We start from the raw sequence: 27,000 nt of genomic DNA on the forward strand, positions 1-27,000 counted from the left end.
CACACCCAAAGTGCGTCGGCAAAAGCGTCTCCGGACAATCTGGTGCAATTTATGCCGCGTAAGAAACTGATATTTTACAGGTGTTTGACACTAGAACGCGGAAGATTACATCTACGCACAAACGTATTATATATATATATATATATATAAAGTCGAAACAAAAAGTAGATGGCCTTGAACTTCCTATTCAGACACATCACTATCATCACTGATCATATAGCGTTTTTTTCGCTGGGATGGCTTCTGGTTCCCGTTATCCGTTCCATCAGACTCAGGGCGCGGTGCCTCCGGACGTGCGGGCCATGTCAAATTTGGGAAGAATGCTTCGATATCTAATGAGCTAAGCTCTTCCGTGCCGCAACGCTTTTCCACTCGAGGAGGTTGCTCGCGAGACTGATGTGCTGTGATAGACTGAGGATCATCCTCCCGGTCCGTAGATAATCCCTCGAGACCTTCTCCGTCATCATCAGGGTCACCTACTATTGCTCTATATTGGGCTTCACAGTCAAACCCTAATTTTGATATCTTTCGAAAGGTCTTGACCACCCGGCGGGTGTACTTTCCATGCTCTATGAATCCTGTTGGCCGAAGAGATCTTTGATGTTCCGGGTATACGTCCATTCGGAGGCGCGAGATCTGCTTGCCAGCTACTTCCTGAAAATCCGGGTCATCCGCTAATTCCTGGCTTTGATTCGCACACAAATCACCAAGGTCCGGAAACTCCTCAAGCTCAGGGCTAGGGGTGCGAACAACCCTCTTCCTTTTTCGATGACCATTAGAGTCTGTGTTCGTACGCCCGAGGCGCGAAGCCTTTGTAAAACCCTTTTCGACACCATCAGGCATGTGGAATTTCTTTGGAGGCCGTTTCGGCGCGCGAGAACGCTTTGCAGGTTCTGGTAGGCCCAACTGAGAATTCTCAATTGGAATTTCAATCATCTTTTCTTCAGCTTCCGGCTGAATATCTTGAGGGACTATTCGCGAAGATTTATCGGTGTGAAACGTGAACCTTGACCCAGAAGCAATCAGTTGCTGCATCTTCTCGTAGTTATCTTTTGCTTTGCTGTATGATTCTTCTTCCTTCCCCTTTGATAATAGAAGGATGATATTCCCCGCTCTTTTCCTGCCGGTGCGTCCCATTCTTTGCAACATTCGAATGGGTGATGAGTGACCGTCGTAGCAAATAATCAAGTCGACTTCGCCAATATCTAGACCTTCCTCGCCAATGGACGTCGCCACAATAGTGTTGTAGGTTCCAGTCTTGAACTTCCCTACAACTTCCAATTGCGTCTTTTGATCCATCCCTTCCGATCCCTTCGCATTTGCCTGCCCGATGAAAACATGAGGACGTACAAACGGCTGATGCTTTCTGAGGACTCGGACTATCTCCTCCGCACTATCGCGAAAGTGACTGAATATCATGACGCGAGTATTCGAGTCCGACCCTTCGCTATCTCCATCGTTCTTCCCCCCAGCATCTAAAAAATGATTCAGAATAGCCCGTCTCAGATACTCAAGCTTAGGATGTCCGATAAATTCCTCAGTATTGGTCCAGGACCGTAATTTGCTCATCAAAACTTTGAAATTACCATCTGCAACGATCTGAGAAGCGCATTTGCCGCCTTTCTTCTCCTTCAAAACCGAATCTTCGAACGAGACAAGGTTTCTGTAGAACGGGCCAATTCCATGATACTTCAACAAATCGATCGCGTGCGCAAGGCTGGCGAGCACAGTAAACATTGAATTGATTGTCCCTTTAACAGGCCAAGATGCCGCTCTCCCTGCCGGGGAGGAATTCCACTCCTGTCGGGCCTTGGTTAGACCGAAAGGCGTGAGAGCCATCGGGTCCCTACCCCAATAGGCATTCTGATTTCGAAGTCTATCAACCACCGGCTGCAACGCCTTGGCAAAGAGCTCCATCGAAGTTATCATATCTCTTGAATTTTCAAAAGTTATCGTTTCGACGTTCCGTTGATGAACGAAGCCGCGAATATCAAGAGACTTTTCCGTTCGTATTTCAATTCTCGATATGCTTAGCCCGTCAATTACCTCTTGGACTGCTTCGACGGTTGCGCCGGGGGTAGCAGTCAGCGCTAGTACTCTGAAGCTGTTGTTGAACCTTTGAAGAAACTTGACAATCTCGACATACGCGTAAGCTCCCGTTGCACGGTGGGCTTCATCAACGACCAGGAGGACAATGCGCTTCGGGTCGGCGATTCCCGTTTTTAAATCATTCACTATCGTTTGAGGCGTCATGAAAAACACCCGTTTCGACCGCCATTCTTCGGCCCTCACACCTGGTGGGGTATTGCCGGTGAGTAGCGTCGTCTGCGAGCGAGGTATTCCCGCAATATGGAAACAAGCGTCCACCTGCTGTGATACAAGGGGCTTCGTCGGAGCAACGAATACAATCTGAGCGTCTTTTGTCCAGTGAAACCAATTCAGCATAACCGTAGCGGCAATAAACGTCTTCCCTAGGCCAGTTGGCAGCGCGACCAGGAGGTTATGAAATAGTGCCCTGTGAGCGATATTGAACTGGTATTCCCTCCTGCTGCCAAGATTCTTTGGAAAAATCCAGGTGCGAAGGGCGTCCTTGTTCAGTTCGTGATGGGTTGGAGGTTCGTTCCGGGAGGATGATGGCCAAGTCTGCGTAGCGGGTTGAGATGATCGTTTACTGCTACTGCTGGCGAAGCCGCCCAGCAGAGTCGTCTGACGGAAACTCGTGCTTTGGGAAGCGGTTGGGCGGCGCGTTGTGTTCTGCGACGGCCGTGGCTGGGACGAAATCAAGATCGGTTCTTTATCCGCGGTTTCGGTGAATTCCGGCTCAAAATCAAAAGCATCATCCGGGATATCTTCAAAGTCAAAGATGGTCTCCTTTTCAGGAGGTGCATGTACTTGAGTATCACCCGGCTCTTCTATTGAATCACCTAACATTTCGGCATCACCACGAGCCGATTGCTCTTCCTCAAATGATCGAAGTGATGCAGCGATAGCGGCATCGATATCTTTTCCATTCGTTCCATGACTCCCGATCGTTGACGGTTTCCTTCCCCAGATTGCTGGAAGCGGGGATTTCTGCTTTGCCTTCGAGGCCGTAGAGGGCTTGTTGCGTTCCGGCGCTTTCCACCGGGGTCCTCGAATCCTTGACGGGCTCGATGAAGGTTGAGTTTGGGTGACAAACAAAGGCTTCTGGTCAACATGGTACTTTGGAGTATACGTCTTGGGCTTTCGCGCAGCGGGGTTATCGTCGTTGCTCTTCCTACCTTTGCCCGTCGTCTTCGAATTCGGAGGCAGGGAAGGATCGAAAGTGTCAGAATCCGTACCGGCTTCCTCGATCTCCCTCCTCCCTGTGCTGTCCGTGTCTATCTCATGGCTGTTTAAGCGGCGACGCTTTGTCGGCCGGCCGGTTTGGGAATCCGACACCTCGTTGAGAGTGACTTCATTGAAGAGCTCGTCGTCGGTGATGAAATCACTTAGTCCAGAACAGCCGTCGTCGGCCATTGTTGCCACGATCCTAGCTGGCTACGACATCCCGAGGCCTGTCAAACAGGCTGTCTTATGTCATTCTTGTCATCAGGTAGCCGGACCTGCAAGTCCGTCCAATGGCACGGAACACGGAGGCGAGCACGGAGCGTGGCCGTCGTCAACTCGCCTCGATTCGCGTCCGTCGCGTCTCGCCCACGACCAAGCAGGAGGCAGCGCGAAGTCAGGTGACCGTCCACGGGTCTCGACCAACGCCCTTACGTCATCGGCACTGGCACAGGCAGATTACATAATACTATCATCTGATCGCAAGACGATTGTATGGCGGTTTAAGAATTGTCCACGCTTCATTCGCTGGCGGGCTGGGATAGCTCTTATTCTTACAATTGCTTTTTCTTTCTTTTCTTTTTCTTTTTTCTTTTTTCTTTTTTTGCCCCTTTTTCTTAATTATGGAAATGTTGGCTGTCTTGATTGGCAATAGCACCGAGCTCAGCAGCGCATAGAGTACATATTCTGATGCAAATCCAGCGAACAAGCAGGAATCAACAACACCCCCTGGTCGTTCGAGCACATTCGACTACATGAAAAGAGTGAGAAAAATTCTACTTTGCCAGTATGCAGATGACATGGGCCTGCATTCCACCTTGTCTTATCCTTCGCAGAGTTTGGGTTGGGCATCCTTCATCTCTCCGCCGGCAAGGTGAGACCGACTATGACCTTTCCACTCTTGCCGCCAAGCCACGTTCTCCACCACAAAGCAAGGATTTCCTGAGACCAGTGCTATTGATGTCGGGTGTTTTGAACCAATGTGAGCCAAACAAAATGTTTTGGAGGGTTGTCCGAGGCGGAACCTGGTCCTCATCGCTGGCAGCGACAGACCGCAAGATGGGAGGAGTCCCCGAGACAACATCCACCCTGTGACTAACTTGACCCCGTCTCCTCTGGGCTGCTCGAGCTTCGAAGGGTGGTTTGATCTGAAGCAGCAGGCGTCCAACCTTCAAAACGCCACCAATAATAGTAAAAATCGCCAGCTGAGCCAACTCACCCCCCAGCTGCTTTGGGCGAACGCTATGCCGGAATCAGTCACCTTTAGATCACCATTGTCTGGGCCACCCCTACTAGGCGGCCCACTGGCTGCCCACGGCCTTTAAAAAGGTCCAGTTTTTTCCCCAGAATCAAAATTTTGTTTGTGTAAATTTCCCACCGAAAGTTTAAGCTTGTCAATCGCCTCTGTTGCCAGGCCGATTCCCTCTTTTTTAAGACGCTCGTTATCCCGCTCCGTGATTCCTGAAGGAATAACACATCCGTTCGCTCGTTTTCTCATCTCTTCTTGTAAACAGTCGTTTCTCGCGTCTAGCCATTTAATCACAGTCTCTGTACCTTTTTTTTTCTGTACAGCATTTTACCATCGATCAAAATGAAGTACTCCGGTGTTGTTGCTCTCTCTCTCGTTGCTGCAGCGTCTGCTGCCTCCTCGACTATGGCACTCTCCCCAACCGCCAGCTGCGCTCTCGCGTGTAAGTTTCTTTTCTGGTTTAAACACACAATAAAAAGAAAAATTAAAATAAAAGATATACTTCGACGTAGACTGCTGCGATCATGGAGTAAATCCCTCTTTTAACATCTTCGCTAACTTAGTTGTTTAGGTCCTGAGGGAGACGTCTGCTGCCAGGCTGCGTGTGTTGGTGTGCCATGCCCTGACGATGCAATGGCCAACAAGACCGTCCAGTGCGCCGCTCAGTGCGACCAGGGCAACGGAAGCCCAGCTGCCATTGAGGCCTATGCCAAGTGTCAATCTGACTGCATCAAGACCTACTTCTTCACCGGCTCTGCTACGCTTCCCGTTGCCACTCCCCCTCCTTCTTCTCCTTCCAACAGCGCCCCCGCTGATGGTGGAAACGGTGGCTCGTCCACCCCTGGTGCTACTGGCGGTGCTGGTGGCTCTGACGGTGCTAGTGGAAGTGCTACCGGATCTCCAACTGGTAAGCTATTGTCCTGACTCCCATAGGACTCCCGTGTCACACAAAACATTAACATTTAGCCGCGCTAGGAACTGGCTCTGAGCCAACCGGTACTTCAACCGAAGCTCCCGCCAACAGCAACGCTGCTGCAGCTCTGACTGGCTCCTCTGCCACTCTCTTCGGCTTGGTTCTCGCTGCCTTTGCCCTCTAAACGACTACAATTATGCCTCTACTCAACCACAGCGATGACAACGAACACCATAATGCTGGTTGGGGCCTTCGGTGTTGGGGATATGTGTATGATCTGTTTATAGCCAAGCTTAATTTTTTATTTTTCTTTGTTCATTTACTCCTAACAGCTTAATTTATGGTGCCCTGACCTCTCTCAAGCCATTGTTTGTTAATCTTTGGATTTGTCTGTCGTTGCATAACATTCGAGTCAAATTGGTTTAGCCGGCCCTTTATGTAGTAATTCTTCTGGAATTGAAAGTTGACCTGCTAATTTCCCCAAAAGGATCCTGCACGTCGTGGACAGATGGTGAGCACCAAATGCTGTTGTCAACAGAGAATATCTGGTCAATATTAACCAATATCACATGCCAGCTATCTGCTGCGATCTTTTGTTGCATTCCTTTTTTTTTTCTTTTTTTCTTTTTTCTTTTTTTTTTTTTTTTGGATTTCAACCGTCCGTGATCCAGGATTTCTTTCAGGTGACCGACGGCAAACAATGTACAACATCAATTGTTCCTATTCAATACAAGTAGTGATCTCCTGTCAGTATTATTTTTGTTCAATATCTCTGGTATTAGGGCTCATTTACCTTTCAACCTCCAATGCTCTGGAGCCCGATAGCTTACCTAGGCATCCGACTAATCTTCCTGTAATATTTCCTCGGGGAACTGCCTAACAACCCAACCAAGGTGATGAAGCACATTTTTCCCGTTTATCTGCGCATGCCATCGCTTCTTCTCGTGAATACCACTTCTTTGCGTGGCAAGACACCCCGGTTCCCTGCGAGGCATTGTCTCAGAACCCTCGACCAATCCACCCCTTCTCCGGGATATCTCGGCATTTTGACATTGACTTCGGGCCCGAAAAATTTTGACTGCGACGAACAGATGCTCCATGTTTGTTGCCTCGTCATATTCAAATGTCTATTATTACCTTGCTTCGGCTGTGCGGCTACCTCTAGAACATTGACAAATTTAGCGATCTTTGCCCCCACAACGGGCTTCTCCGCATACTAGTACAGTCCTGTGTCTCCGCAAGACCAGTGGAGAGATTTCATTGTTATGTTGGTGCTTCAGGATCGCTGGATCATGCAGCTTCCCTTCCGTTGTGCCGCTTACTTCCCCTCACCACTTTGATACGATGGCTCCATACTGACTATTCCGGTGTTACCACCCCGTACTATGTATTGTTAGTCACCATCGCCAATTGCGCAGATACGACACCACATGAGCTGAAACACTCGCTACCCTCGAGTTAACTAAGAACGAATTAGGGACGCCAACAGGCTCTAATAATATTAATACAGAAATCTACGGAGTACGGAGTGAAAACATGACCTCGCTCCGCCCTAAAGCCGGTGCTTAAGTGCTTTGAGCCTGAGACTCCGTCTTGACTTGCTTTTTGACAAGCTCTCTGACAACCTTCCAATCATTTTCCACTGTAATGAAGCGCTTGGCCTTCTTGTCCAGGCCGACAAACTCTTGCGGCAACACCTCCGCCTCAAAGTTAAATCCCTCCTTATCTTTGAGAGCAAGTTCGACGGCGCCGGCAAACTTAGCTGGGTGGGCTGTCGAAAGCGAAATGTGCGGGACATTCGGGTCAGCCCGTTCCAGGGACCGAAGGGCAGCCGTGACACCGACTGCAGAGTGAGGGTCCAGGATGTACCCGACCTTATTATAAAAGGTTTTGATTGTATCAAGGGTCTGCGGATCGCTGACTCGCTCGCTCTCGAATGACCTGCGTGCACTGTCGAGAACGTCTTTGGAAACGGGGCCAAATCCACCCTTTACCTTCAGGTCCTTAAGCCATGCACTGACTTCCCGGCCTGCCTGTCTCCTGTTCGACTCCTCGTCTCTGCCACCGGTGGCTGCGGATTGGTACGCTAAGAACCAAAGGAGTCGCTCGAAGTTACTGGATACCAGGATGTCCATCGCCGGACTGAGTGTTTCCCGTACACCACCCTCGTGAGCTTTCACTCCATCGACTTCCAGGCCACCTTCCGCCTCTTGACCTTGCGCCGGCTTCTTTTCGTATCGACCTGTCTTCCAGAAGCGATCGAGGATGTCGTTCTCGTTTGTTGCAATGACGAGCTTGTCCACAGGAAGACCCATGCGGAACGCAAAATAGCCTGCCAATATATCTCCCTATCTCAAGTCCGTTAGGTTAAGCCCTTGGTGAGCGAGGAAGAAGGTAATACTGACAAAGTTTCCGGTGGGAACAACAAAGCGCACTTGATCACCGAGGTTGAAGGTGGTTGACTTTCTCACAAGAGAGAAGTACGAATAGAAATAATAGACGATTTGAGCGAGAATTCTCGAAAAGTTAATCGAGTTAACGGCACCGAGTTTCAAAGTCTTGTTCGTATCTGGATCGCTGAACAAAGCCTTGACGATATCCTGTTGTGCCATCAGCCCGTAGCCCCAATGTTTCTAAGGTGCTCAATGCTTACTTGACAATCGTCGAATGTCCCCGTCACGGCAACATTATGGACATTTGCGTCCAAGCAAGTTGTCATCTGCGCTTCTTGGATGGGGCTGACACGACCCTGCGGGTGTAGGATGACCACGGATACATCTTTCTGACCCCTAAGACCGTAAATCGCTGCAGATCCAGTCTGCAGATGCGTTAGCACTTTCCCCGGATGACAGTTTGTAGGAGAGGGCCTTACATCGCCGCTCGTCGCGCCGACTACCGTCAGATGATGTCTGTCTACTAGCTGGTCAGTCCATATGGCCTTGGCCCGAGCTCACCAGAGACATTGTCACGGTGCAAGGCTCCTGTAAACCTACCTTTTCCTTCTTTTCCCTGGTTTTTCCGCGCGAGGAAGTATTCGAATAGGTTTCCCAAAAATTGCAAGGCGCCTAATATATGTGTCAGCCCAAGGAAACCACAGTGGCCTTGCGTTAACGCACAGTCTTTGAAGGAGTAGCTTGGGCCGTGAAATAGTTCAAGAAGGTATAGGTTGTTGTCCTGCAGATGCACCAACGGTGTAACCTCCTTCGCACGGAAGGTTGAGTAGCTCCGATCAATTATGGCTTTCAGGTCGTCCGCGGGAATCTCGGAACTTGATACGTATAAGCTGAAGATCCGTAAGGCCAGCTCCTCGTAGGAGAGATCTTTCCAGCTCCGCTGCAGTCTATCGTTAGTCTTTCAATCCCTATGAAACAGCTCCAAAGCCAAAATAAAATAATCATGCTTCTGGCGGCAACCGTCCATGCGACATAGAAATATAGAACGGCACGCACGTACCCAGTCCGATGCAAGCGGGATTTGATGGGGTAAGAAGAGACCACCATCAGCGGCAAGTCCCTTTAAAACAACGGTCTCGAAAGAGAGCTTGAAACCGATCAGCACACTGTCAATTCTTAACGGATGTTGAGGAGTCGCACGCCGTAGTCACCGTCTCTGGTAGAGAGGTATATTTGTGACTCAGAGTGAGTCTTGCCCGCCGAGTTGTTCGCCATTATGGTGCGATTGCTGCGCTGGAAAAGCTTTGCCCCTCACAGAAAGAGAGTTGAGTTTTGATATCAGCCCCTCGGAAGATAGATCGTCCAGCCGAGCTTTCACTAACTACCTAAGGTACTCCCGTACGAACGGGCGTTTCGTGGTCGGAGGCTTTTGAAGGTTAATTAAAATTTAGCGTTTTTCCTTTTCCTTTTGCTTTTTTTTACCCATGCGCACCACATGCTGTACCCACGAACCAAGATGCACCGTTGAGAGAACTGCAACGGAGTTTGGGACTTGGGAGCTGTGAATTATTACACAGAGTTTCGATGAGCTGAGAAATTTCAATTCTTTGATTGCTTCCATTTCTGCAAGGGTACATACATAGCTGTCTGGGGTTTGTGCGGTTAAGAGTCCGTAGTTCATTTGGGATTATCCCGTTCAGATCCTCCAATACTCCGTAATGGATCCCAAAATGAATGCCGGCCAAAGAGGGCAAGTCAATACGGGTTTCCTTACAAAGTATAGAACTGGAGTCCGGTCGCGGCCATTGGCGTCATCTACACTCGACCGGTTCTTGGATGTATAAGGAATGACATTTGTATGTTGCCGAGGGAGTGGAATGAAATTGAGATTGGCCCCCAAGCGTCTTTCAGAAGCCTGGATATGTCAATAGATTGACCCTGCAGCTCTTCCTGTCTATCTTACTCTTTAATGGGCTTCCATCCTTCAACTTCAAGTCGCCCTGGTTGTCTTCCAAACGCTTAATGATTGGGAGATTGCAATAGCTGAGATTACAGTAACACTTGTAGAAAGTCCTATTTCTCCTTGTACCCACCCTGTGACAGCCAAATCTTTGGGTGGGATGGTGTCCATACCATCAGTAATTGTGCGAGGCGAGAAAAAGTTACAGTCACAGGAGAGGCGACAGTGAAACCATTGCAGAACATAAGCAGGCAGATCTGTGCCTGTTCATCAAGGAGATCTGGGTGCATATATATTAACCCACACTAGTTATCGTCAGACCTAGGAGGGAGACACCCCAATAAATGGTAGAATCTGCATAGCTAAGAAGTGGTCTTAATAGCACGTGGAATATCAAGGCCAACAACACACACACACACAGAGAGCAAAAGGATATGTAATTTACTGTGCTTCCTGGAACAGCAGATCCTGCTGAAAGACAAGGTACACTCTAGAGAGTATCCTGAGCCGTTTGATAGGCTTCAAATAACGAAAAATTGAACCAACCCAAGATTCCACAATGTTGTCCTGCATTGCCCTGTTCCACACCATCTTTTGTCTGGAGACTTGCCAGCGTGAGGGGTGCATTCCATATTTCTGCAGTGACCAAGCCTTGCACTGAACTGCTTTGCAGTATACTAGCACAGTGCTTGTGCTTCGCTTTTCGGGCTCCCACCATCGCAACTGCGTGTCGCTCATTGTGTTTTCTCATGTATAGTTTTCCTAGCATGAGCTATAGTGCAGTACCACAGGAAGCATAGGGCCATCATCTGATGACCTGGCTCGCGGCGGACATAGATTATTCGGGGAGGGTGGCCCCGCAGTGTCTCTAGCTTGGGTACTGTATCATTCCGTTTGACCAGTATGCAGTTTATGGAAATTCCGAGTTTCTTGGTATGTGGGAGATGTCATCGTCATCGCGGTGGAAGGCTTCAAATTCTTGGAGTAGAATGATGCCAGCGCTGTACTGCTCATGGAGAGTTGTAAAGTGGTATTTGGGATCTATACACAGCCTAGGGACGCTAACACGATCCCGCGCAGATGAAGTCAATAAGGCGGGCGTATGGCTTTCATGACCCATGAACGATGATAGGCACTAAAGCAGATCTCTGTCTTGGCAGCAAGATGGTACTTGACTAAACCAGCCCCGAATATTGTACTCTGGGACCAGTTCAGGAGAGCTTGGCCTTCAGGATGACTCTGAAATCCTGTTTGCTGAGGAGGCTCACTCAGCCGGGACAGTGCCTGGCTGCGGCGAGATCTTCCGGATCGGCATGCAACCACAGCTTTAACTGCCTGGGGCCATGGGTGTTGTCCCACTGGTCGAGGCATTCCTGGAGTGTGGCGCAGGCAGGGGAGGAAAAAAAAAAAGAAAAATAGCAAAAATGCTGAAAGCATCAAACCCGGTTAGCTCCTCTAGTTCCAAGTTCCAAGAAGCCAACTAGTCATGTGACAATTTTAACCAGGCACAGCTCTAACGACGGCCCGACAAGCTCAGAGTGGCCGGCAGAATTTCACTCCAAAGCTGCCGCATCTTCGTATCCCTGAAAAATCAGTGCCAAATGACGCGATACTCATGGAGTCGCTGGCTGGGGTTACGTTCCTCCTTTGCGATTGCTCCGTCGCGGCCAGGAAATTTTCAACCCCGAAACCGCAGCACCTCTGGCGTCGCGTCTCTCACAAACCACAATAGTCTTTGGAACATGGACATCTCCGATACCACCCTGATATCGCGAATGGAAGCATTCGTAATAAGGCAAATGCAAGACCACGACCCGTCCCATAACCCAGCGCACGTCACCCGTGTCGTCCGCCTAGCCCACCGCCTCCTCGCATCAGAGCGCAGCCGAGGAACCAAAGTCCACTACAACGAGACAATAATCACACTGGCCGCCCTCCTCCACGACATCGGAGACAGGAAGTACCTCCCGCCAAACAGCACCGAAGACCCCACGACGATCGTCCGGGATACTCTGGTGAAAAGCGGCAGCGATCCGCTCTTGGCCCAGAAGGTCCAAACCATCGTCTCTAACGTCTCCTACAGCACAGAGATCAAGAATCCTGGCCTCTCGGAGCGTCTGATACATCAGGATGGTTACCCAGAGCTCGCCATCGTGCAGGATGCGGATCGTCTAGATGCGATAGGTGCAGTGGGGGTCGGGAGATGCTTTACATACCTAGGTGCCAAAGGCCCACCGCTTGGTGCGAACGGACCTCTGCACTGGGAACTCGATGAGGCGATCGAGCATTTTAGGGGAAAATTGGTGAATCTAGAATTGAAGATGAAAACTGATTCCGGGCGCAGTATGGCTAGGAAACGAACGTTGAGATTACGGGAGTTTGTGCAATGGTGGGAAGATGAGATGAAAGAAGTCCAGGAGGGCATAGCACTGGGTACAGCTGTGCCTCGGTCAAGGTAGGCCACAATGATCTTGTTAACCTTGGATATTTACAATCCAATTTCCTACTAGAACCTCAAGGGTAGTTTCAAATAGATTCTCTATTAGACCCTCCAAAGTGTCAGCATGAAATAACTAAATGCTACTCGGGCACACAGGCCACCATATCTAACTCCTATATTCATGCAAATCAAATGTGTTATGACAGGGATAAAACAGAATCACAGAGTACAAACGAGAGAATGTGCGACTCAAAAGAATAAACCGAGCTCCAGCAGGTCAACAATGGTAATGCAGAACGAACGAATCCGGAGATTCAATATTCAGCGAGAGACCAGCGGAAAACAAATGGAGGACTTCAGTCTTCCAGCCCAAAATCTCGGAATGTAATAATAACACAAAAGTCTTAGACTATAAGGAAATCGCAAACAAAAGGCATTTGACGATACTCCGTAAAAGGAATATCGATATTCCTCGCAGCTGCATCACTAACTAATCCCTTGATAGCAATGCCAAACCTGCGCCTGTTCTAGAACATTATGATGATAAATAATAGCAAAGAAATCCATGAGAGAGGGGGAAAAAAAAGGAAAAAAAAGAAGAAGAAAAGAAGAAGAAGAAAATAATGCATGGCGCCGAAGAACTATGGGGGCATTGCGGATGGATGTTGTGAGCTCCCCCAAGTTAAGTATAGTCAAATCAAACTCGATCGCTTGCAAAGTCAAGAATATCGCAATCATTTTCGAAAAATTCATCGTCGTCTACCCCGGCGGTGCCAGCAGCGCTTGAGGTCGTCTTCTTCCGTCTGGTGGTTATCACTGCATATTCAACCTTTTCACCGCTGCTGCCCAAGCTGACAAGATTTTCCATCTTAGCATCGCCTGGATTTTGCGTGTCGGAGATGCAATCCTCTGAATATGCATGGCCATGGACCTGAAGCTGTACCGAAGGGATCGCGTTTCCGAACACCCAGGGATCGCCATTGATATTCTCTTCTTCATAGCTGCCAGAGAAGACCATCAGATTGACTCTGCGGTCCGTATGAAACGGTTGATAAGGTGCGTTTGTCTCAATTTCTGCTTGGGAAAGAGGCGGAAACTTTAGGCTTCTAGGAGATACCGGACGAGTCGGCGAAGGAAGTGACCAAAATCCGTTGATATCAGCCGTTGCCATTGTAAGTAATGCCTGGCTAGGGCCAACGGGGTTGCGCAGACTCGACGGAACACGGATCTCCCGTATCTTGGCCCCGAATACCGACTGATCCCGCTTCTTCTTTCCGGTTGATCCACGGCGGATTTGATAGATCTTGAAATATTCCCCATCAACAACACCCAGTAAGGGATCTTTCTCATCACCGGACCACGTTATACGGGAGACACCACAATCTCTCGCAAAGTTACTAAGATGTAAACGATTTTCACCGAAATGGCGGAGTGCATTCATAGTCTCTGTTGCAGCGCCTACAGATTTGCTTAATCCAGAGGCGAGGACTTTGCTCCCTCGAGAAGACAAGGCGAATCCCGCGCCTGTGCCAAACGCCGCCCCCATGCTTGGTGCGCGCCCCCGTAGAGCAGCCATGAATGGCTGGGTTGTACCTCCTATAGCTTTAACCGCTGTGGAAAGCCGATTCAGGTTGCTGGAGTTTGCCTCGCTCAAATCAGCTCCCGGCGGGCTCTCAGAATGGCGCTGACGAGACGATGATTTGCCTTGAACTCGACGCAAAGGAGGCCACTGGAAGGCACCTCGAGGAATATCGTATAGATGAATAGTGCCGTTTTTGGTAACAATAGCTAAGCGCTCTCCAATAGGGCCCGTCCATTTGACATCCAAAATGCTTGTTGTAGTCATACGGTCAAACTTCGCTATCTCCCGAACTTGTGCAGAGGAACCATGCGAGGCTGCAGTCGACGAGGTATCTTCCAGCATCAAAATTCTCGCTCTGCAATGTCGCATTTGCATAAGATCCCAAACATGTTGCACGTCACCATTCTTGCTTGCGGTTAAGAGCATAAGCCCGCTTGGCGACAAGGAAGCAAAGCTGCATCCGCTAGGGGGCTGGAAAGTGGCCACGGGGGTTATAGTAGAAGCTGCCTTTGCACCTTCGTCCTCTTCTAAAAGCTTCAAATCGATTAATGAAACCAAGTCAGGCTCACCGGTCGAAGGGTGCTGAGGCTCTTGAGCATGAGTCGGTGGAAGATAGTTTACACTTGACGGTTCGAAAGGGTGCGCCCGGCGTGTTGCCGTAGGTTGACTCGGCTGCGTATCCTTATTGAAATAATTATGCCATGTTTGAGCAACTTGGCCTCCCGTCCACGCCGCGCCTCTAACTAACTCTTGGGTGACACCTTTCGCAATTTTATTGAGGAGTCCATCTTGGTTGCAATCGACGCCACAAGTTATAGATGGACGAGATGGCGGATTATGGGCGTCAATCCCGTAAGTCCTCTCCTCGCTTCGCGGACAATGGATGGTACCGCGAAGCGAGGTTCTATATGGTGGAGGAGGGACGACGGCTAGCCATCGACCGCTGAGGGACAAGATCGGCGTGTCTGCGGGTCCTAATTCACGGCCCGGATCGGATTGAATTTCATCTGTATTGGTTGAATTGGATGAATTGGAATGTCTTCGAGTATCTCGCATCCGAACACTAGTCCAAGTCTTTCCGAGGCAACAGTAAGAGCCTGGCGATTGGCTTGCTCCGGCGCCAAAAATAAACACCTCTCCACTCGTTCCGGATGCGAGAACAACATAGTTGCCACTAGAATATAATTTCAGCTCTCCCGCGGGTGGAGGAACAGTTGGAGAGGTTCCAGGGAACGTAGGGTAACAAGGTTCGGGTTTAGTCGCGAACAGCGTAGCTACCAGGCTTTGTGTTCTTAGCGAATAGATCTGTACACGAGTCTGCATACGCGGTAGGTCCGCTCGGCTGGGCAATGTATCCGGCCGGTTCGGAACCCCAGGAACCGCCAAATCGGCGTTCTCGGACGCTGCAGAAGAGCAATACGCAGTGTCTTCTTGAGGGATAGGGCCAAATATGGTTACCCCGATGAGAGGCCGAGATGAGGAGAACGGATCGTTTCCGGACGCCCAAGTCAAGATCTTGGCATCCAGCACTCGACCATTCAACCCCTTGATTGCGCCAAGGCTTCGCGACTGCTCATTGTCAAGTGCGATAACCTCCAGCATACCATCTTGACCAACTACAAGGACTTTCTTTCCAGAACGAGACTTGTGCGACGGAAGCATGTCAATAGCGCAGAAGGAACATCCACTTTCTTGCGCTCTTCGAATAGCTGGAGACGGGACTCCTGGAATTTCAATGTCAGGCGCTGAATAAAAGTGAGCTTGAGGGAGGTGAGGTAGGGGAGGCTGGTGGTGGTATTGAGTATTCATCGAGTTTCGCTTCTGCCTATCTCTGGACTGGTGTCTTGTAGGGCTGGAATACTCTGTTCCCAGGCTTATGGGGCGCGGCTTGCCAATAGGGGACGGCGACATGGAAGGTTGTTGGAAGCCTCCTCTGTCCACCGGCAGGCTAAAGTCCGGGGGAGAAGCTTCGGTGTGCGCATCATTCATGATATTCTGAGGAGGACTCTTGCCGAAAGGAATAGACCTGGCCCATGTATCGGTGCGTCTGGTGATGTCGACCTCCTCTGGCAGGGGTAGTGTGCTGAGGGCATCCAACACTGGTGGTTCGCCGTCATTCGCCATGGGCCGCGGATTAAATTGGGTCGGAATAGGTTCGAGGAGCTGTTGCTCAGGTTGAGAGACCTCTCTGTAGATGATACTGAGTTAGCTCTCTGTAGCTCGCGTTGGTTCTCCTGATAGTAGACACGGAATTTCCACTTCGATGCTAGCATTGGTATGGCGGTGAGAGTAACTTACAAGTCATCGAGGAGCGTCTTCGTCTCGGCTTTGGCCGTCTTATTATCCTTTCGAGCGGCATTCTTCTTTTTCTTGCCTTGTGCCACCTCGTCGGTGATAGAGGACCTGGGGTTCGATGGGGCTGTGGGCGTGGAGGTTGGGCGGTACTGATGACACGGACTGGACGCAGGGGGCATACAAAACACGGTAGGGATCAGCTTGGAGGAATCGACCCTGTAAAGGGGCTCTTGGGAGCCCAGCTAGAGCAAATGTATGGCTCAAGAACAAAGACACAGACCGCACGGCACTCGTGAGAGGAAGATCAGGCCAGCTCCGAGTCAGCTTCCTCAGCTTCCTGATGAAGCCGCGGATAGGCACCGACGGGCGTAAACCGGCAAACGGAAGAGGTCTGGCAGCAGGTTTATCGTTAAACTTCAAAGCAAAGTATCTGAACAAAACGGTGATCGAGGATGAGCTGGCAGGGGAAGAGTCATGAAGGAGGTATTGTTGGGGATGGGCGGGGAGGGGAGTGATCACGGACCTTACGGGTTAATTACTGAAAGGGTACTCCGTAATTCCGATGAATGACACAGCGCCCGGGACAGCTGGCCAAGGCGGATGAACCAGTCAGCAATGGCAGCAGCGCACACTCGCCCCGTAATTTTTACCGGGCGTTACCGTACATAACGCCGTCCCGCAACTGACGTCGAATGAGGGGCACCAACGTCATGCAAACAGTGCAAATAATCAGGAACACACGCACGCCAAGCCGCCTCAGCCCCACCCCTGCTGAGGTAAGTCGTCCAGGCCAGATGCTGACTCAGACACCCCATGTGACCGACCCCCCCGTCGCGATTCCCAGCACGCGGTGGCAGAGTGTGCTCTAGAGACACTGCCTGGCGACGCATCTAAATGACCTCTCTCGTCTGGAGTGTCTCAGGTCATCTTCAAGCTCAGTGGATTACATGGCTGATATCTAACATGTGTAAGCACGAAGGGATGTCGAATCTCCATCTCGGTGTCGGTTCCAACAGACATTTGTACGGGGTGGGAAGCCTTGGCGCTCGGGGCGCGCTTGGTCAGGGACTACCCTTATTTATAAAAGGCGACATGCCTGGTCGGAAGGCTGCCGACGATTTTCTTCACGATGCTTGTGTTTGAGATCTCCTTCGTCCCTTCCACCCTTCTGCAATTTTCTATATAAACTTTGGAGACAGAAAACACGAAAAGGGTTCAAATGTTCCTTTGTCAGTGGTTTGGCCATCTTTACGATGCCCTCTTCTGCCCATCCATCCCCTTCAGCTATCGTTGGAGGCTTGTGGCTCTGCAGCCGCTCACGTCATTGGCGTATTTCCTAAAATGGATTCCATGTGCCTTCTCTCGAGACAAAAGTGTGATATGGATACCGCTTCGTCGAGATCCTGGCCACTTTGTCCGTGCGGTTGTTTTCAACCCTAAATGTCTCAGGCAAAAAAATCTGCCCGGGAGACCTCTCCATTTGGATATTCATGGTGGTGGCTTTCTGGGTGGTCTGCCAGAGTATGACGCGCCGTTTTGCATGGAGGTTGCAAGACGCACTGGTGCCGTTGTCGTCTCCACCTCCTATAGATTTGCACCGCGATACACATTCCCGACCGCCCACGAGGACACTCAGGATGTCGCTTCTTATCTAGTTGAGAACTGTGAACAGCTTTGGGGTGCGGATCCCAAACTGATGACCATCAGCGGCTTTTCCGCAGGTGGTAACCTGGCGCTTGGTGTTGCACAGGGTTTGGCTGGGACCAGTCATCATATAAAAGGCTCCGTAACCTTCTACAACCCAGTTGGTCACCTACCAGTCCATTTTCTCTTTCCCCTCTTCATAAAGCCATAAAGCTAAATGGTGTCCGACACGATTTCCCAATTATTGACGCATTCGCGGCGGAGTAGGTAGATCTGCGTATCCCACCCTGGCTCAAGCCCAAACCTCCAGGTCTCCCGGCCAAGGATCCTTTTGCTTTTGTCATGCCTTTATTCGATGCATATCCCGGGCTACACCCTCCAAGACAACTACACAATCCGCTTTTAAACCCAATTTTGGCGGATATTCTTTCTTTACCCCCGAATATGCTTTTCATCATCCCGACCCTCGACATTCTATTACATGAACAAACAGTCTTTGTGGAACGGTTGAAGGAAGAGGCTGAAGCTCTAAACGCCCAATCAAATGCAGGAGAAGTAGAAGATTCCAAACGCACGGGGTATTCAGGAGCAATAGCGTCTGGAGTACCAGAACAGCAAAACGCAGACGCAGACTCTCAACTTAACCATCGTACTATGTTGAATGACACTGTAAAGGTTCCGCCACGTTATCGGGTTGAGAGCATCCTTTTTGAAAACCAAGTCCATGGCTGGCTAGAGCGTGCGTTATTTCTTGCAGGATTCAAGCTTCATGCGTGAAAAGCTGACCCGGATAACAGTCCCGTCCATGGCTATTGATGAACAAACACGCATTTCTGCATATGATGCTGCTGTTCAATTCATTAAAGATGTTCACCGCGATGGTGGCTGGCATTTCAACGCCCCAGCCTGATTAATTACCCGAAAGCGCAATTGGTGCAAATATCTGCATTCCGAGTGTGCAAAGGCGTATCCCCTTTTGTACAATATAAGTGACTACTCTGCTCAATAATATTTTAACTTCCCACCTTCCTAATCATGAATATGCATTCAGTAAGCCCTCCTCTAAGATGAGACTCGGAGGTGATTGACTTCGTTATACCACAAACCGTCCAGGCCGCTTGTGGTTCTCCTTTCCCGCGGTAAACGTCAAAAACGTCGATCAGATGCAACCACGCACGCACTGGTTCGTACCATATGTCAGATTCGAAAAAGCTCACATATGGTATATTACAATATCTATGCAACATCCTTTAGTGTAACAAAACAGACGTCTTTTCTAAACGCCGGACGTTGGTTCAAGTCCACGTTCTCAATTCCACCCTATTATTCTATACACATTGTGCCGCTAGGCTTGAACATAGCCTGAATCCAACAGAGAGCGTAGTAAACGACGGGTAAGATATATTTGACGGATGGCCACCCAGGCTCGATATTAGGAGAGTATAAAAACACATGAACGAAGGAATCTAGGCTTTCTTCTTCGCTGCTGCTTTCGCTTTGGCGGCCTTCTTCCGGTTGCTGCGAATCATAACTAATCCGAGGAACGTTCCAACAACAGCGGAACCAAGAAGTGTCAGAATAACGGGAATGCGAATTGCCCAAACTCGTGGGGGGAAGAGGTCGTGAAGAGGGTGTCCAGGGTCGACAAATGGCTAAACAAATTCATTAGTGCCCAGGAGAGTCCCGTTTCAAAAGTCTCGAGAGGGTCTTGCCATTAGTAAGGTCCAGGCAGTGTAATATAGAAAAATGGCCGTCGCCGCGAGCAACATGGCTAGGCCAAACAGTTGGCCGAACTGTGCCCGGTTGGCATTAGTCGCTCGAGTCTCATCGTCTTCCAGCGGAAGGCTCACCATCGTTATTGAAGGAAAGAGGTAAAGAGTCCTACTACTTTAGCAGGCTATAATATGCTTCTCGGAATCGACCCTATAGCATCAAATTGTCAAATGACCCCTCCGTCCGACATCTAGTTGAATCATTCTTCAGGAGAACGCCCCTTATCTCCAGCGTGGATGCCAAAGCTTGATATCACGTGACCGCCAACCTCCCAAAACTTCTGGCGCATCTCTGAAGCTACATCTTTAATCCCCGGCAAAGTCCCAGTCCCTTGACTGCACCTTGAACTTCTTTAAACAGCTTTGTGAAAATGGCGGATTCTGTAATGCTGCAATCAGCAGTACGCCTGCCGACTCCCCCTCCGGGAACCTCCTACGCGCCACAAGCTGTATCGTCTCGAAAACGTTCGCCATCGTCGCGTTCGCCTTCACCAGACCGCCGACGCCCTGCCCCCCACGATTCTTCTCGAAATGGGCCCCAAACCGATCTCGACCGCGAAACTGAAAGGGATCGTCAAATGGCCGAGAGATTCCGTCAGTTTAAGAAGCCCGATGGCCCCTTGAAGCCTCTCACGGATGAGGAAAAACAAGCTGCGGCAAAAGCTGAATATGAGAAGTTACTGGACATGCGCTCTGGAGGCACATATATACCTCCTGCGAAACTTCGCGCTCTGCAGGCGCAGATAACCGATAAATCGAGCAAAGAGTACCAGCGGATGGCTTGGGAAGCCCTAAAGAAATCCATTAATGGGTTGATCAACAAAGTCAACATCTCTAACATCAAATACATCGTTCCAGAGCTTTTTGGAGAAAATCTTGTTCGTGGCAGGGGTCTCTTTTGCCGAAGTATAATGAAAGCGCAGGCTGCCAGTTTGCCCTTCACGCCGATTTATGCTGCTATGGCGGCTATCGTTAACACCAAACTACCGCAGGTCGGACAGCTATTGCTTACCCGGTTGATTGTCCAGTTTCGTAAAGCGTTCAAGCGAAACGACAAGGCTGTGTGCATTTCCTCAACGACTTTTATCGCTCATCTATGCAACCACCAGGTTGCCCACGAGATCATCGCTGCGGAAATCTTATTTCGCCTTCTTCATAAACCTACCGATGATAGCGTGGAAATTGCTGTCGGCCTTACCAGAGAGGTTGGACAGCATTTGGAGGAAATGAATCAAGCCATTGCTCTCGCGGTGTTTGACCAGTTCAGGCATATCCTTCACGAAGCGGACATCGACAAGCGTGTGCAGTATATGATTGAGGTTCTATTCCAAGTCCGAAAGGATCGTTTTAAGGATAACCCTGCCATCAAGGATGAACTTGACCTTGTGGAAGAGGAGGATCAGATTACACATTGTCTTGGTCTTGATGATGAGCTCGAGGTCCAAGATGGTCTCAACATATTCAAATTTGACCCACAGTGGGAGGAGCACGAGGAGGCATATAAGAAGCTTAAAGCCGAAATATTAGGAGAAGGAAGCGATGACGAGGAAGAAGATGGATCCGACATAACATCGGATGAAGATGAGGAGGATGAGGAAGAGCGACAAATGGACATTAAAGATCAGAGCAACACCGACCTGGTCAACCTACGACGAACCATTTATCTTACTATCATGTCCAGCATCGACTTTGAAGAATGCTGTCACAAGCTCATGAAAATCAATCTACCGCCTGGCCAAGAATCTGAGCTGCCTTCTATGATTGTCGAATGTTGCTCTCAGGAACGAACATATTCTAAATTCTACGGACTCATTGGAGAGCGCTTTGCGAAGCTCAATCGCCTATGGGCTGACCTTTTCGAAGCAGCTTTTGCGAAATACTATGACACAATCCATCGTTATGAAACGAATCGTCTGAGAAATATTGCCAGGTTCTTTGGGCACATGCTTAGCTCTGACGCGATTGGGTGGCACGTTCTTTCCGTCATCCATCTGAATGAGGAAGAGACTACGTCAAGTAGTCGTATATTCATCAAGATCCTATTCCAAGATCTTGCCGAAGTACTAGGGATGCCAAAGCTCCTAGAACGGCTGAAGGATAACATACTTCGACCAAGCTTTGAAGGTATATTCCCAACTGACAATCCTCGCAACACTCGGTTCTCCATCAACTACTTCACCAGTATTGGAATGGGTGTTCTCACAGAGGAAATGCGTGAACACCTTAAAAATCTTCCGAAACCGACTTTGCCAGCTTTGCCGGCTCCTGCAGACGAATCCGAATCCGAATCTGTGAGCTCATACTCAAGTTATTCATCATATACCGGATCCTCTCGCTCTCGTTCCTACTCCCGGTCTCCGTCTCCTCGACGCAATCGGGACGAGTCTCGAGGACGTCACAGATCCTATACACCAAGATCACGGAGTACTAGTCGAGGCCGAAGTTATAGTACGTCGCGTTCCCGCTCTCCACCAGGACGTCGGGGTAGACCGTTGTCATATTCTCGATCCCCATCTCCCCCAGGAAGAAGAGCCAGGTCTATCTCGTCTTCTGTTTCGCGCAGATACACGTCCAGCAGGTCACCTCCGCCAAATAGGTCGCCCCTCCAAAGGCGACGTGCCAGGCGTTCCTTATCTCGTTCCCTGACTCCGCCACGTCGGCGAGGAGCTAGCCCTGTTCCTGCTCCACGTTCCAACAGACGCCGGTACAGTCCATCGCGGTCGCGTTCCCCTTACCGTCGACGTAGCTCTATGGGAAGGGACAGCTATTCCAGATCCCCTTCCCCTGATAGAGGACCCAAGCGTAGGGTCCTTTCACAATCCCGGTCCGTAACTCCACCTCGTTATCGCGAAGATAGTAGGCCTCGAGGAACCAGGCGCCCTTCGCTTTCGCCTTCGCGCTCGCCCTCACCCTACACAAGACGTCGACAAATGAAGAGATATCCTCGTTCATTTTCTCGGTCACTGTCTCGGTCAAGAACACCCCCACCGCGAGCCAATCGTCGTTCTAGTCCTGGCCGAAGAAGAGACCGATCTCGATCCAGATCAGCATTGCCCACTCGAGGACGTGCTCGAGCTTCAGACTTTCTATGATGCCAGTCAGGGGTATCGGGTTCCTTTGTGTTTTAACGATTACTCTCTTGCTACAGCCTTCATATACCATAGTTCTGCAATGGCAATTAGCTCTACTATCACTAGGTAATTTGTTTTAGTCCATCCCGCTCTTCCTGTCTTGGGGTCTTTTGCGCTTGCTAAAGTTTCAGCGAAGTTTTGTGAGCTGTATCAATGCATCCTTTGATTCCATGCAGCATTTGTAGGTCTATGTATTAAGGGACAATTTAAATCCATTTTCTTGGCTTCTATTACCACGCTGTCCTACATACCTCTTTCCAGAAGCCATTTAATCTTGGTCGATCTCCGATAGGGATTATCCTATTCTCTTGCTTCCCAAGAAGAAGCCCTCCATCACATGCAATATCCACCATTAAAGGTACCGATGACAACTACGGCATAGCGATGAGAGCGAGGGGAGTTCAGGCGGAGTCCCTCCTTTCGATATCGAGGGCGCCGCTATCCGATGGTTTCGGCCCACTTGTGCAAGGTGTTCACAGGCAAGGCTATGTGCAAGAACAAAATGCGGAAGGTGACGCCAAACGCGCTGAAGAGACAACGGTTTGTGAGATGCTGAGAGGAGGGATGGCTGCATGTGTTTGATCGATTTCGATTTTCCTCGGCTCTTAGGGAAGTCATCCTTTTTATTCACCTGAGCAATGCAAGTATCTACGAATATGAGGGATTAGGGGAAAAAGAAAAAAGCATGGTACTCCGTAGATAGAGAATCAATTCCAGATGTGTATTGTGAACAGAGAGCGTGGCTTTGCCACCGGATCGCGCTGATTCAAAAATACATAAATAAATGAAATGAAATGAAATACGGAGTACGGAGTATTGAGTAGAAAATAGAAAATATTTCTGATTCTTGGCCTATAGCCTGGCTTCACCAGTGCTCCAGCTTGTGGCGCTGGCTTCTATCAGACGTTAAGGACGCAGCTAGTGACGTGATTTGCAAATATTATGTACAGCACACAATGGCGCATTGGCTCATTGGCTGCCACGAGTCTTGGGGGTGTGAATTCTCTTCAATGCTTGTGAGGATAAAGGGAAAAGTTGACGTTTCCACTCAGATGCATATTTGACTTGCAGAGTGAAATTTCAACTAACCAGTGCAATGGCAGTGGAGTAACTAGCAGGTCAATCTTGGGTGCTTTGGCCCTGACACCTCGGGGACCTGGGGGAAACGATGGGCGAAGAGCGTGCGGGGGCGGCGGACTGTTAGGGGCCAATGCGGGTCTTCCGGGCGCTGAGTGGCTGGTGGGCTTGGGGTTGCGGGCGCCTCCCCAGCACTAAATAACTTCACCAATTTAGTGAGCTGCCTGGCCGACCACGCACAACTCGCCGCACATTTCCAAGGTGCTGAGTTTGAAGCAGTTCTGTCGTTGAAGACATGCAGCCAAAACCTTTGAATTCGGCGCTATTGAACTGAAAACCTGAGTCCGCAGCCACTTGCTCGTTCGCTACTTAGTGTCGTTGCCATTCACTCCATCACTGCATCATTTCCAACCCGACGACCCCGCGAGAACCTGGGCAGCCTGCATCGCTAACCACTGCTGTACCACCGCCGTCTTGACACACATTTCCCGACACAGATGTCACTCCGAGGGAAATTCCTTGCGCAGCCATTCGCCGTGCTCGCTGCTCTCGCTGTCTGGCTGAAGAATGCTGTGAGACACGTTGGTTGCCAATGAGAATGACGCCCGTCATGATGGGGCCTCATCTGCAGCCACTGTAGATCCCGTCACTCAATCTCAGAAGATCCACACAAACTATTGCTGGAGCAATTTCGTGACTTCGTGCTGGATCCTGTGTGGTTGACCGCTTCCAGGCTTAGAATACGAGGCTGGCAGGCCTCCTCCCCCCAGCGTATCTCTTCGTCCTCTGGTCGCCGATTCATGCTCGGCTCTCCCCCCCCCTTCTTCCTCCCTCCCCCCTCGCGGCTCTGGGTGAATCCGCATTCGGGGACACCCTAAAGACGCGCCGACCGGCCTCTGAAAACATGCATGCAAGCCCTGCAATGCATGCACACTTCGCCTGGGCGCGGAGACTATATTGAGGGGTCAGTAAGATTATCTCCTGTGCGACTGCAGAAGGCGAATTCCATGAATCGCTGGGGGCGGCTTGGCCGGTGATTCGCTGAATCTTAGAGTTTTTGCCTCTCAAACCGAGCACCGAAACTGGGTCGCCCGGGAGTCTTTTGATTAGAGCTTGTTGATTATTGGACAACTAGAATGACGAAGCTCCGAACAAAGTGCAGAATTGACAGCCAGCCCCAACCATTCGACGGGGCAAGAAATCCCCAACGATCGGCTTTCCTAAATGGAGATCCCTCGATCGAAATCTGGCCTGGGTAGATCTGTCATGTTCGACTCGGCTGGCAAGTCACTCCTACGGATTTGGAATTGGTCGTTGAAAACCCAGGCCGCCATCGTTACCTGAATTTTCCCACAACAGCCTGGGCGCCATGTATCGTTCGTCTGGCTTACCTCCAGTCTCCTCCGACGTATTTACACCACTGTGGTCGAAATTGAGCGGCACCTTCGCGATTCCTTGAAATGAGAATGGCAGAAATGAACACGAACGCTTGACCCCCTCCGTTCCACAAAGACACAATGGTCGGAGGAACGAGCCACCTAGCACCACGTCCTCCCGTATTCTTTCTTCGGATATGATCTTGATAGGGAGACGTGCAAAAAAGAAACAAAGAGGTCAACCCCCTCAGATTAAACATATACATGCCATTCGGGTAAGGCGTGATCAGCTTCACCTCGCTAGCCGCTTTCTCCGACCTAAGAACGGCCAAAAAAAAAAAAAAAAAGACAGTCGTTCACCCAGCTCGACTCAATGAGCTGGCACATTTTCTCCCACTTTTATCCCGTAATTACGGTTTATCTGATGAAGTCTCGGGTGCAAACATGGGAATGACCCGCTTTTCGAAGCCTTTGCCCCCTTTTCCAAGGATTTAGTAACAGTTGTCCAGTTGATTAAGCGCACTGATGAAGTCCATGACTGGCAAGCTGTAGCGCTGGCTGGGCGGAGGAGTGGCGCACATTTCTGTGGAAAATTAAGCTTAAGACCGGAGGGAGGTGGGCTGTGGAGCCTTCATCGACCTGGAAGCTTTGCAAACCAGGGCATCATTCAATTCAACTAGGTACTCCGTGCAGAAAAGAAGGGAGCCCCTGCCCACCATGGCACCGGTTCATGTCCCAGCAGAAAGCCTGGTCATCCTTTTTTGAGTTGTGCATACTGCGGCAGATCCGATTACACGGAGGGGGGTCTCTGATCCAAACCTGACCTTCGAATCTTGCCTGACGTCTAGCAGTGCCGAGTGAATGAGATGCTTGGAAAACGAGACGTCAAATTGCCTTATCTTGAAATTATAATCGTCCGGTCCATAATCTGATGGTAGACGCACTTGTGGCTTTGCCTTCCGTTCCGCCTTTCCCACCCAATAGCTAGATAGTCACTCCATTTGTGGGATACACAATAGATATATTTGAGGTCATATCCCACATGTCCTTAGGTGAGTTCCATTTCCTTGGATGCAATACTTTCTTCTACCTGTCTTCTTTTTATCTTTAACTCCTTGTACCGTTCAACATACTCTTACGAGTTCCTGTTATTGAGGCTCCGGCTTAATACCACTTGTTATTCTTTTTCTGAGCAACAATTCCCTCAGAGAGAATAGTCTTGTTTACCTTCTAGTGAGACACCTTTACTTGTGATAAGAACCGAGCCAGAACCATCTATCTAACCCCCCAGTCCGCCAGATCTAGGCCTACAATCAGCAAATCCAAGATATACAGGATATTTTAGACTCTTGCCTTTGCTCCATTTATATTCACGAGAGGTTTGAACACTCTTGAGTTGATCCCTCAGGCTCTTCTAAGCACCCTCAGCGAGAAGGGCTTTATTAGCATCTGCTCTCTCACAACACCGCCAACAGCCACATAGGCTCTATTTAAACCCCCGGTCCGTGAACTCAGCTTGGATCTTGTGAAGTCAACATCCGCCTTGACCCAGACTTTATTCATCTGTTTTAGCGTTCGGCGAACAGGTGTGAAAGCTGTGGTGATGCCTCCAACACCGCAAAGTAAGAATGGGCGACAGAGAAGTCGGTCCCATGAGGAAGAATATGTGGTTTTCCTTCAGGGAGTAAGTTTCCATGCATCCTTTCTTCTCCCCAAGTTCATCACCTCACGTGTGTATGCATGAGAGCAGATTCCACCCCAATGTCGCTGGCAAGAGCTCAAGGATCTTGTGCGCCAGACTGCGCTTCACATACGACAGGCTGTGGTGTATGACGACTGCCATGGACATCCAACGGGTTTAG

At 49.8% G+C, this 27,000-nt stretch overlaps 9 protein-coding genes across 9 annotated transcripts; 4 read left to right on the forward strand and 5 right to left on the reverse strand.

Annotated features, from left to right (window-relative positions):
• Positions 1 to 183: 183 nt before the first annotated feature.
• On the reverse strand, positions 184 to 3,498 carry MPH1 (3'-5' DNA helicase; the record flags this gene model as incomplete). The annotated part of the gene is made up of 1 exon (XM_003071482.2): positions 184 to 3,498. One exon carries the CDS (start codon positions 3,496 to 3,498, stop codon positions 184 to 186), a length of 3,315 nt encoding a protein of 1,104 aa, XP_003071528.2.
• Positions 3,499 to 4,897: 1,399 nt separating this feature from the next.
• On the forward strand, positions 4,898 to 5,652 carry D8B26_008138 (uncharacterized protein; the record flags this gene model as incomplete). Its single annotated transcript, XM_003071481.2, has 3 exons — positions 4,898 to 4,997; positions 5,127 to 5,462; positions 5,531 to 5,652. The coding sequence occupies 3 exons, from the start codon at positions 4,898 to 4,900 to the stop codon at positions 5,650 to 5,652; spliced, it is 558 nt and encodes a 185-aa protein (XP_003071527.2).
• A 1,261-nt stretch (positions 5,653 to 6,913) lies between these two features.
• On the reverse strand, positions 6,914 to 9,196 carry THR4 (threonine synthase). The gene is made up of 8 exons (XM_003071480.2): positions 9,062 to 9,196; positions 8,922 to 9,008; positions 8,585 to 8,801; positions 8,462 to 8,533; positions 8,341 to 8,381; positions 8,122 to 8,286; positions 7,874 to 8,068; positions 6,914 to 7,816 (listed from the first exon to the last, which is right to left on the reverse strand). Exons 1-8 carry the CDS (start codon positions 9,134 to 9,136, stop codon positions 7,034 to 7,036), a joined length of 1,635 nt encoding a protein of 544 aa, XP_003071526.2. The 5' UTR covers positions 9,137 to 9,196; the 3' UTR covers positions 6,914 to 7,033.
• A 2,226-nt stretch (positions 9,197 to 11,422) lies between these two features.
• D8B26_008140 (uncharacterized protein) lies at positions 11,423 to 12,343 on the forward strand (the record flags this gene model as incomplete). Its single annotated transcript, XM_003071479.2, has 1 exon — positions 11,423 to 12,343. The coding sequence occupies one exon, from the start codon at positions 11,423 to 11,425 to the stop codon at positions 12,278 to 12,280; it is 858 nt and encodes a 285-aa protein (XP_003071525.2). The 3' UTR covers positions 12,281 to 12,343.
• A 542-nt stretch (positions 12,344 to 12,885) lies between these two features.
• On the reverse strand, positions 12,886 to 16,466 carry D8B26_008141 (uncharacterized protein). Its single transcript, XM_003071478.2, has 2 exons — positions 16,142 to 16,466; positions 12,886 to 16,031 (listed from the first exon to the last, which is right to left on the reverse strand). Exons 1-2 carry the CDS (start codon positions 16,315 to 16,317, stop codon positions 12,959 to 12,961), a joined length of 3,249 nt encoding a protein of 1,082 aa, XP_003071524.2. The 5' UTR covers positions 16,318 to 16,466; the 3' UTR covers positions 12,886 to 12,958.
• A 996-nt stretch (positions 16,467 to 17,462) lies between these two features.
• Positions 17,463 to 18,692, forward strand: D8B26_008142 (uncharacterized protein; the record flags this gene model as incomplete). Its single annotated transcript, XM_003071477.2, has 3 exons — positions 17,463 to 17,942; positions 18,050 to 18,521; positions 18,580 to 18,692. The coding sequence occupies exons 1-3, from the start codon at positions 17,679 to 17,681 to the stop codon at positions 18,690 to 18,692; spliced, it is 849 nt and encodes a 282-aa protein (XP_003071523.2). The 5' UTR covers positions 17,463 to 17,678.
• A 301-nt stretch (positions 18,693 to 18,993) lies between these two features.
• Positions 18,994 to 19,756, reverse strand: D8B26_008143 (uncharacterized protein). Its single transcript, XM_066125764.1, has 3 exons — positions 19,633 to 19,756; positions 19,495 to 19,575; positions 18,994 to 19,434 (listed from the first exon to the last, which is right to left on the reverse strand). Exons 1-3 carry the CDS (start codon positions 19,633 to 19,635, stop codon positions 19,249 to 19,251), a joined length of 270 nt encoding a protein of 89 aa, XP_065981848.1. The 5' UTR covers positions 19,636 to 19,756; the 3' UTR covers positions 18,994 to 19,248.
• A 169-nt stretch (positions 19,757 to 19,925) lies between these two features.
• On the forward strand, positions 19,926 to 22,200 carry CWC22 (pre-mRNA-splicing factor cwc22; the record flags this gene model as incomplete). The annotated part of the gene is made up of 2 exons (XM_066125765.1): positions 19,926 to 21,768; positions 21,863 to 22,200. The coding sequence occupies 2 exons, from the start codon at positions 19,926 to 19,928 to the stop codon at positions 22,198 to 22,200; spliced, it is 2,181 nt and encodes a 726-aa protein (XP_065981849.1).
• Positions 22,201 to 26,542: 4,342 nt separating this feature from the next.
• Positions 26,543 to 26,987, reverse strand: D8B26_008145 (uncharacterized protein; the record flags this gene model as incomplete). The annotated part of the gene is made up of 2 exons (XM_066125766.1): positions 26,543 to 26,813; positions 26,869 to 26,987. 2 exons carry the CDS (start codon positions 26,985 to 26,987, stop codon positions 26,543 to 26,545), a joined length of 390 nt encoding a protein of 129 aa, XP_065981850.1.
• Between the last annotated feature and the right edge of the window lie 13 nt (positions 26,988 to 27,000).

The sequence above is a fragment of the Coccidioides posadasii genome, chromosome 5 (genome assembly GCF_018416015.2).
Source record: "Coccidioides posadasii str. Silveira chromosome 5, complete sequence".
Taxonomy (NCBI): domain Eukaryota; kingdom Fungi; phylum Ascomycota; class Eurotiomycetes; order Onygenales; family Onygenaceae; genus Coccidioides; species Coccidioides posadasii.

Coding starts and splice junctions, on each gene's coding strand:
- THR4 (XM_003071480.2), bottom strand. CDS start 9,136: ATGGCGAACAACTCGGCGGGCAAGACTCACTCTGAGTCACAAATATAC. Junction 9,009..9,061: donor CCAGAGACGGTGACTACGGC/GTGCGACTCCTC, acceptor ATCGGTTTCAAG/CTCTCTTTCGAGACCGTTGT. Junction 8,802..8,921: donor TCCCGCTTGCATCGGACTGG/GTACGTGCGTGC, acceptor GATAGACTGCAG/CGGAGCTGGAAAGATCTCTC.
- D8B26_008141 (XM_003071478.2), bottom strand. CDS start 16,317: ATGCCCCCTGCGTCCAGTCCGTGTCATCAGTACCGCCCAACCTCCACG. Junction 16,032..16,141: donor AAGACGCTCCTCGATGACTT/GTAAGTTACTCT, acceptor TATCATCTACAG/AGAGGTCTCTCAACCTGAGC.
- D8B26_008143 (XM_066125764.1), bottom strand. Junction 19,435..19,494: donor CTGCCTGGACCTTACTAATG/GCAAGACCCTCT, acceptor GAATTTGTTTAG/CCATTTGTCGACCCTGGACA.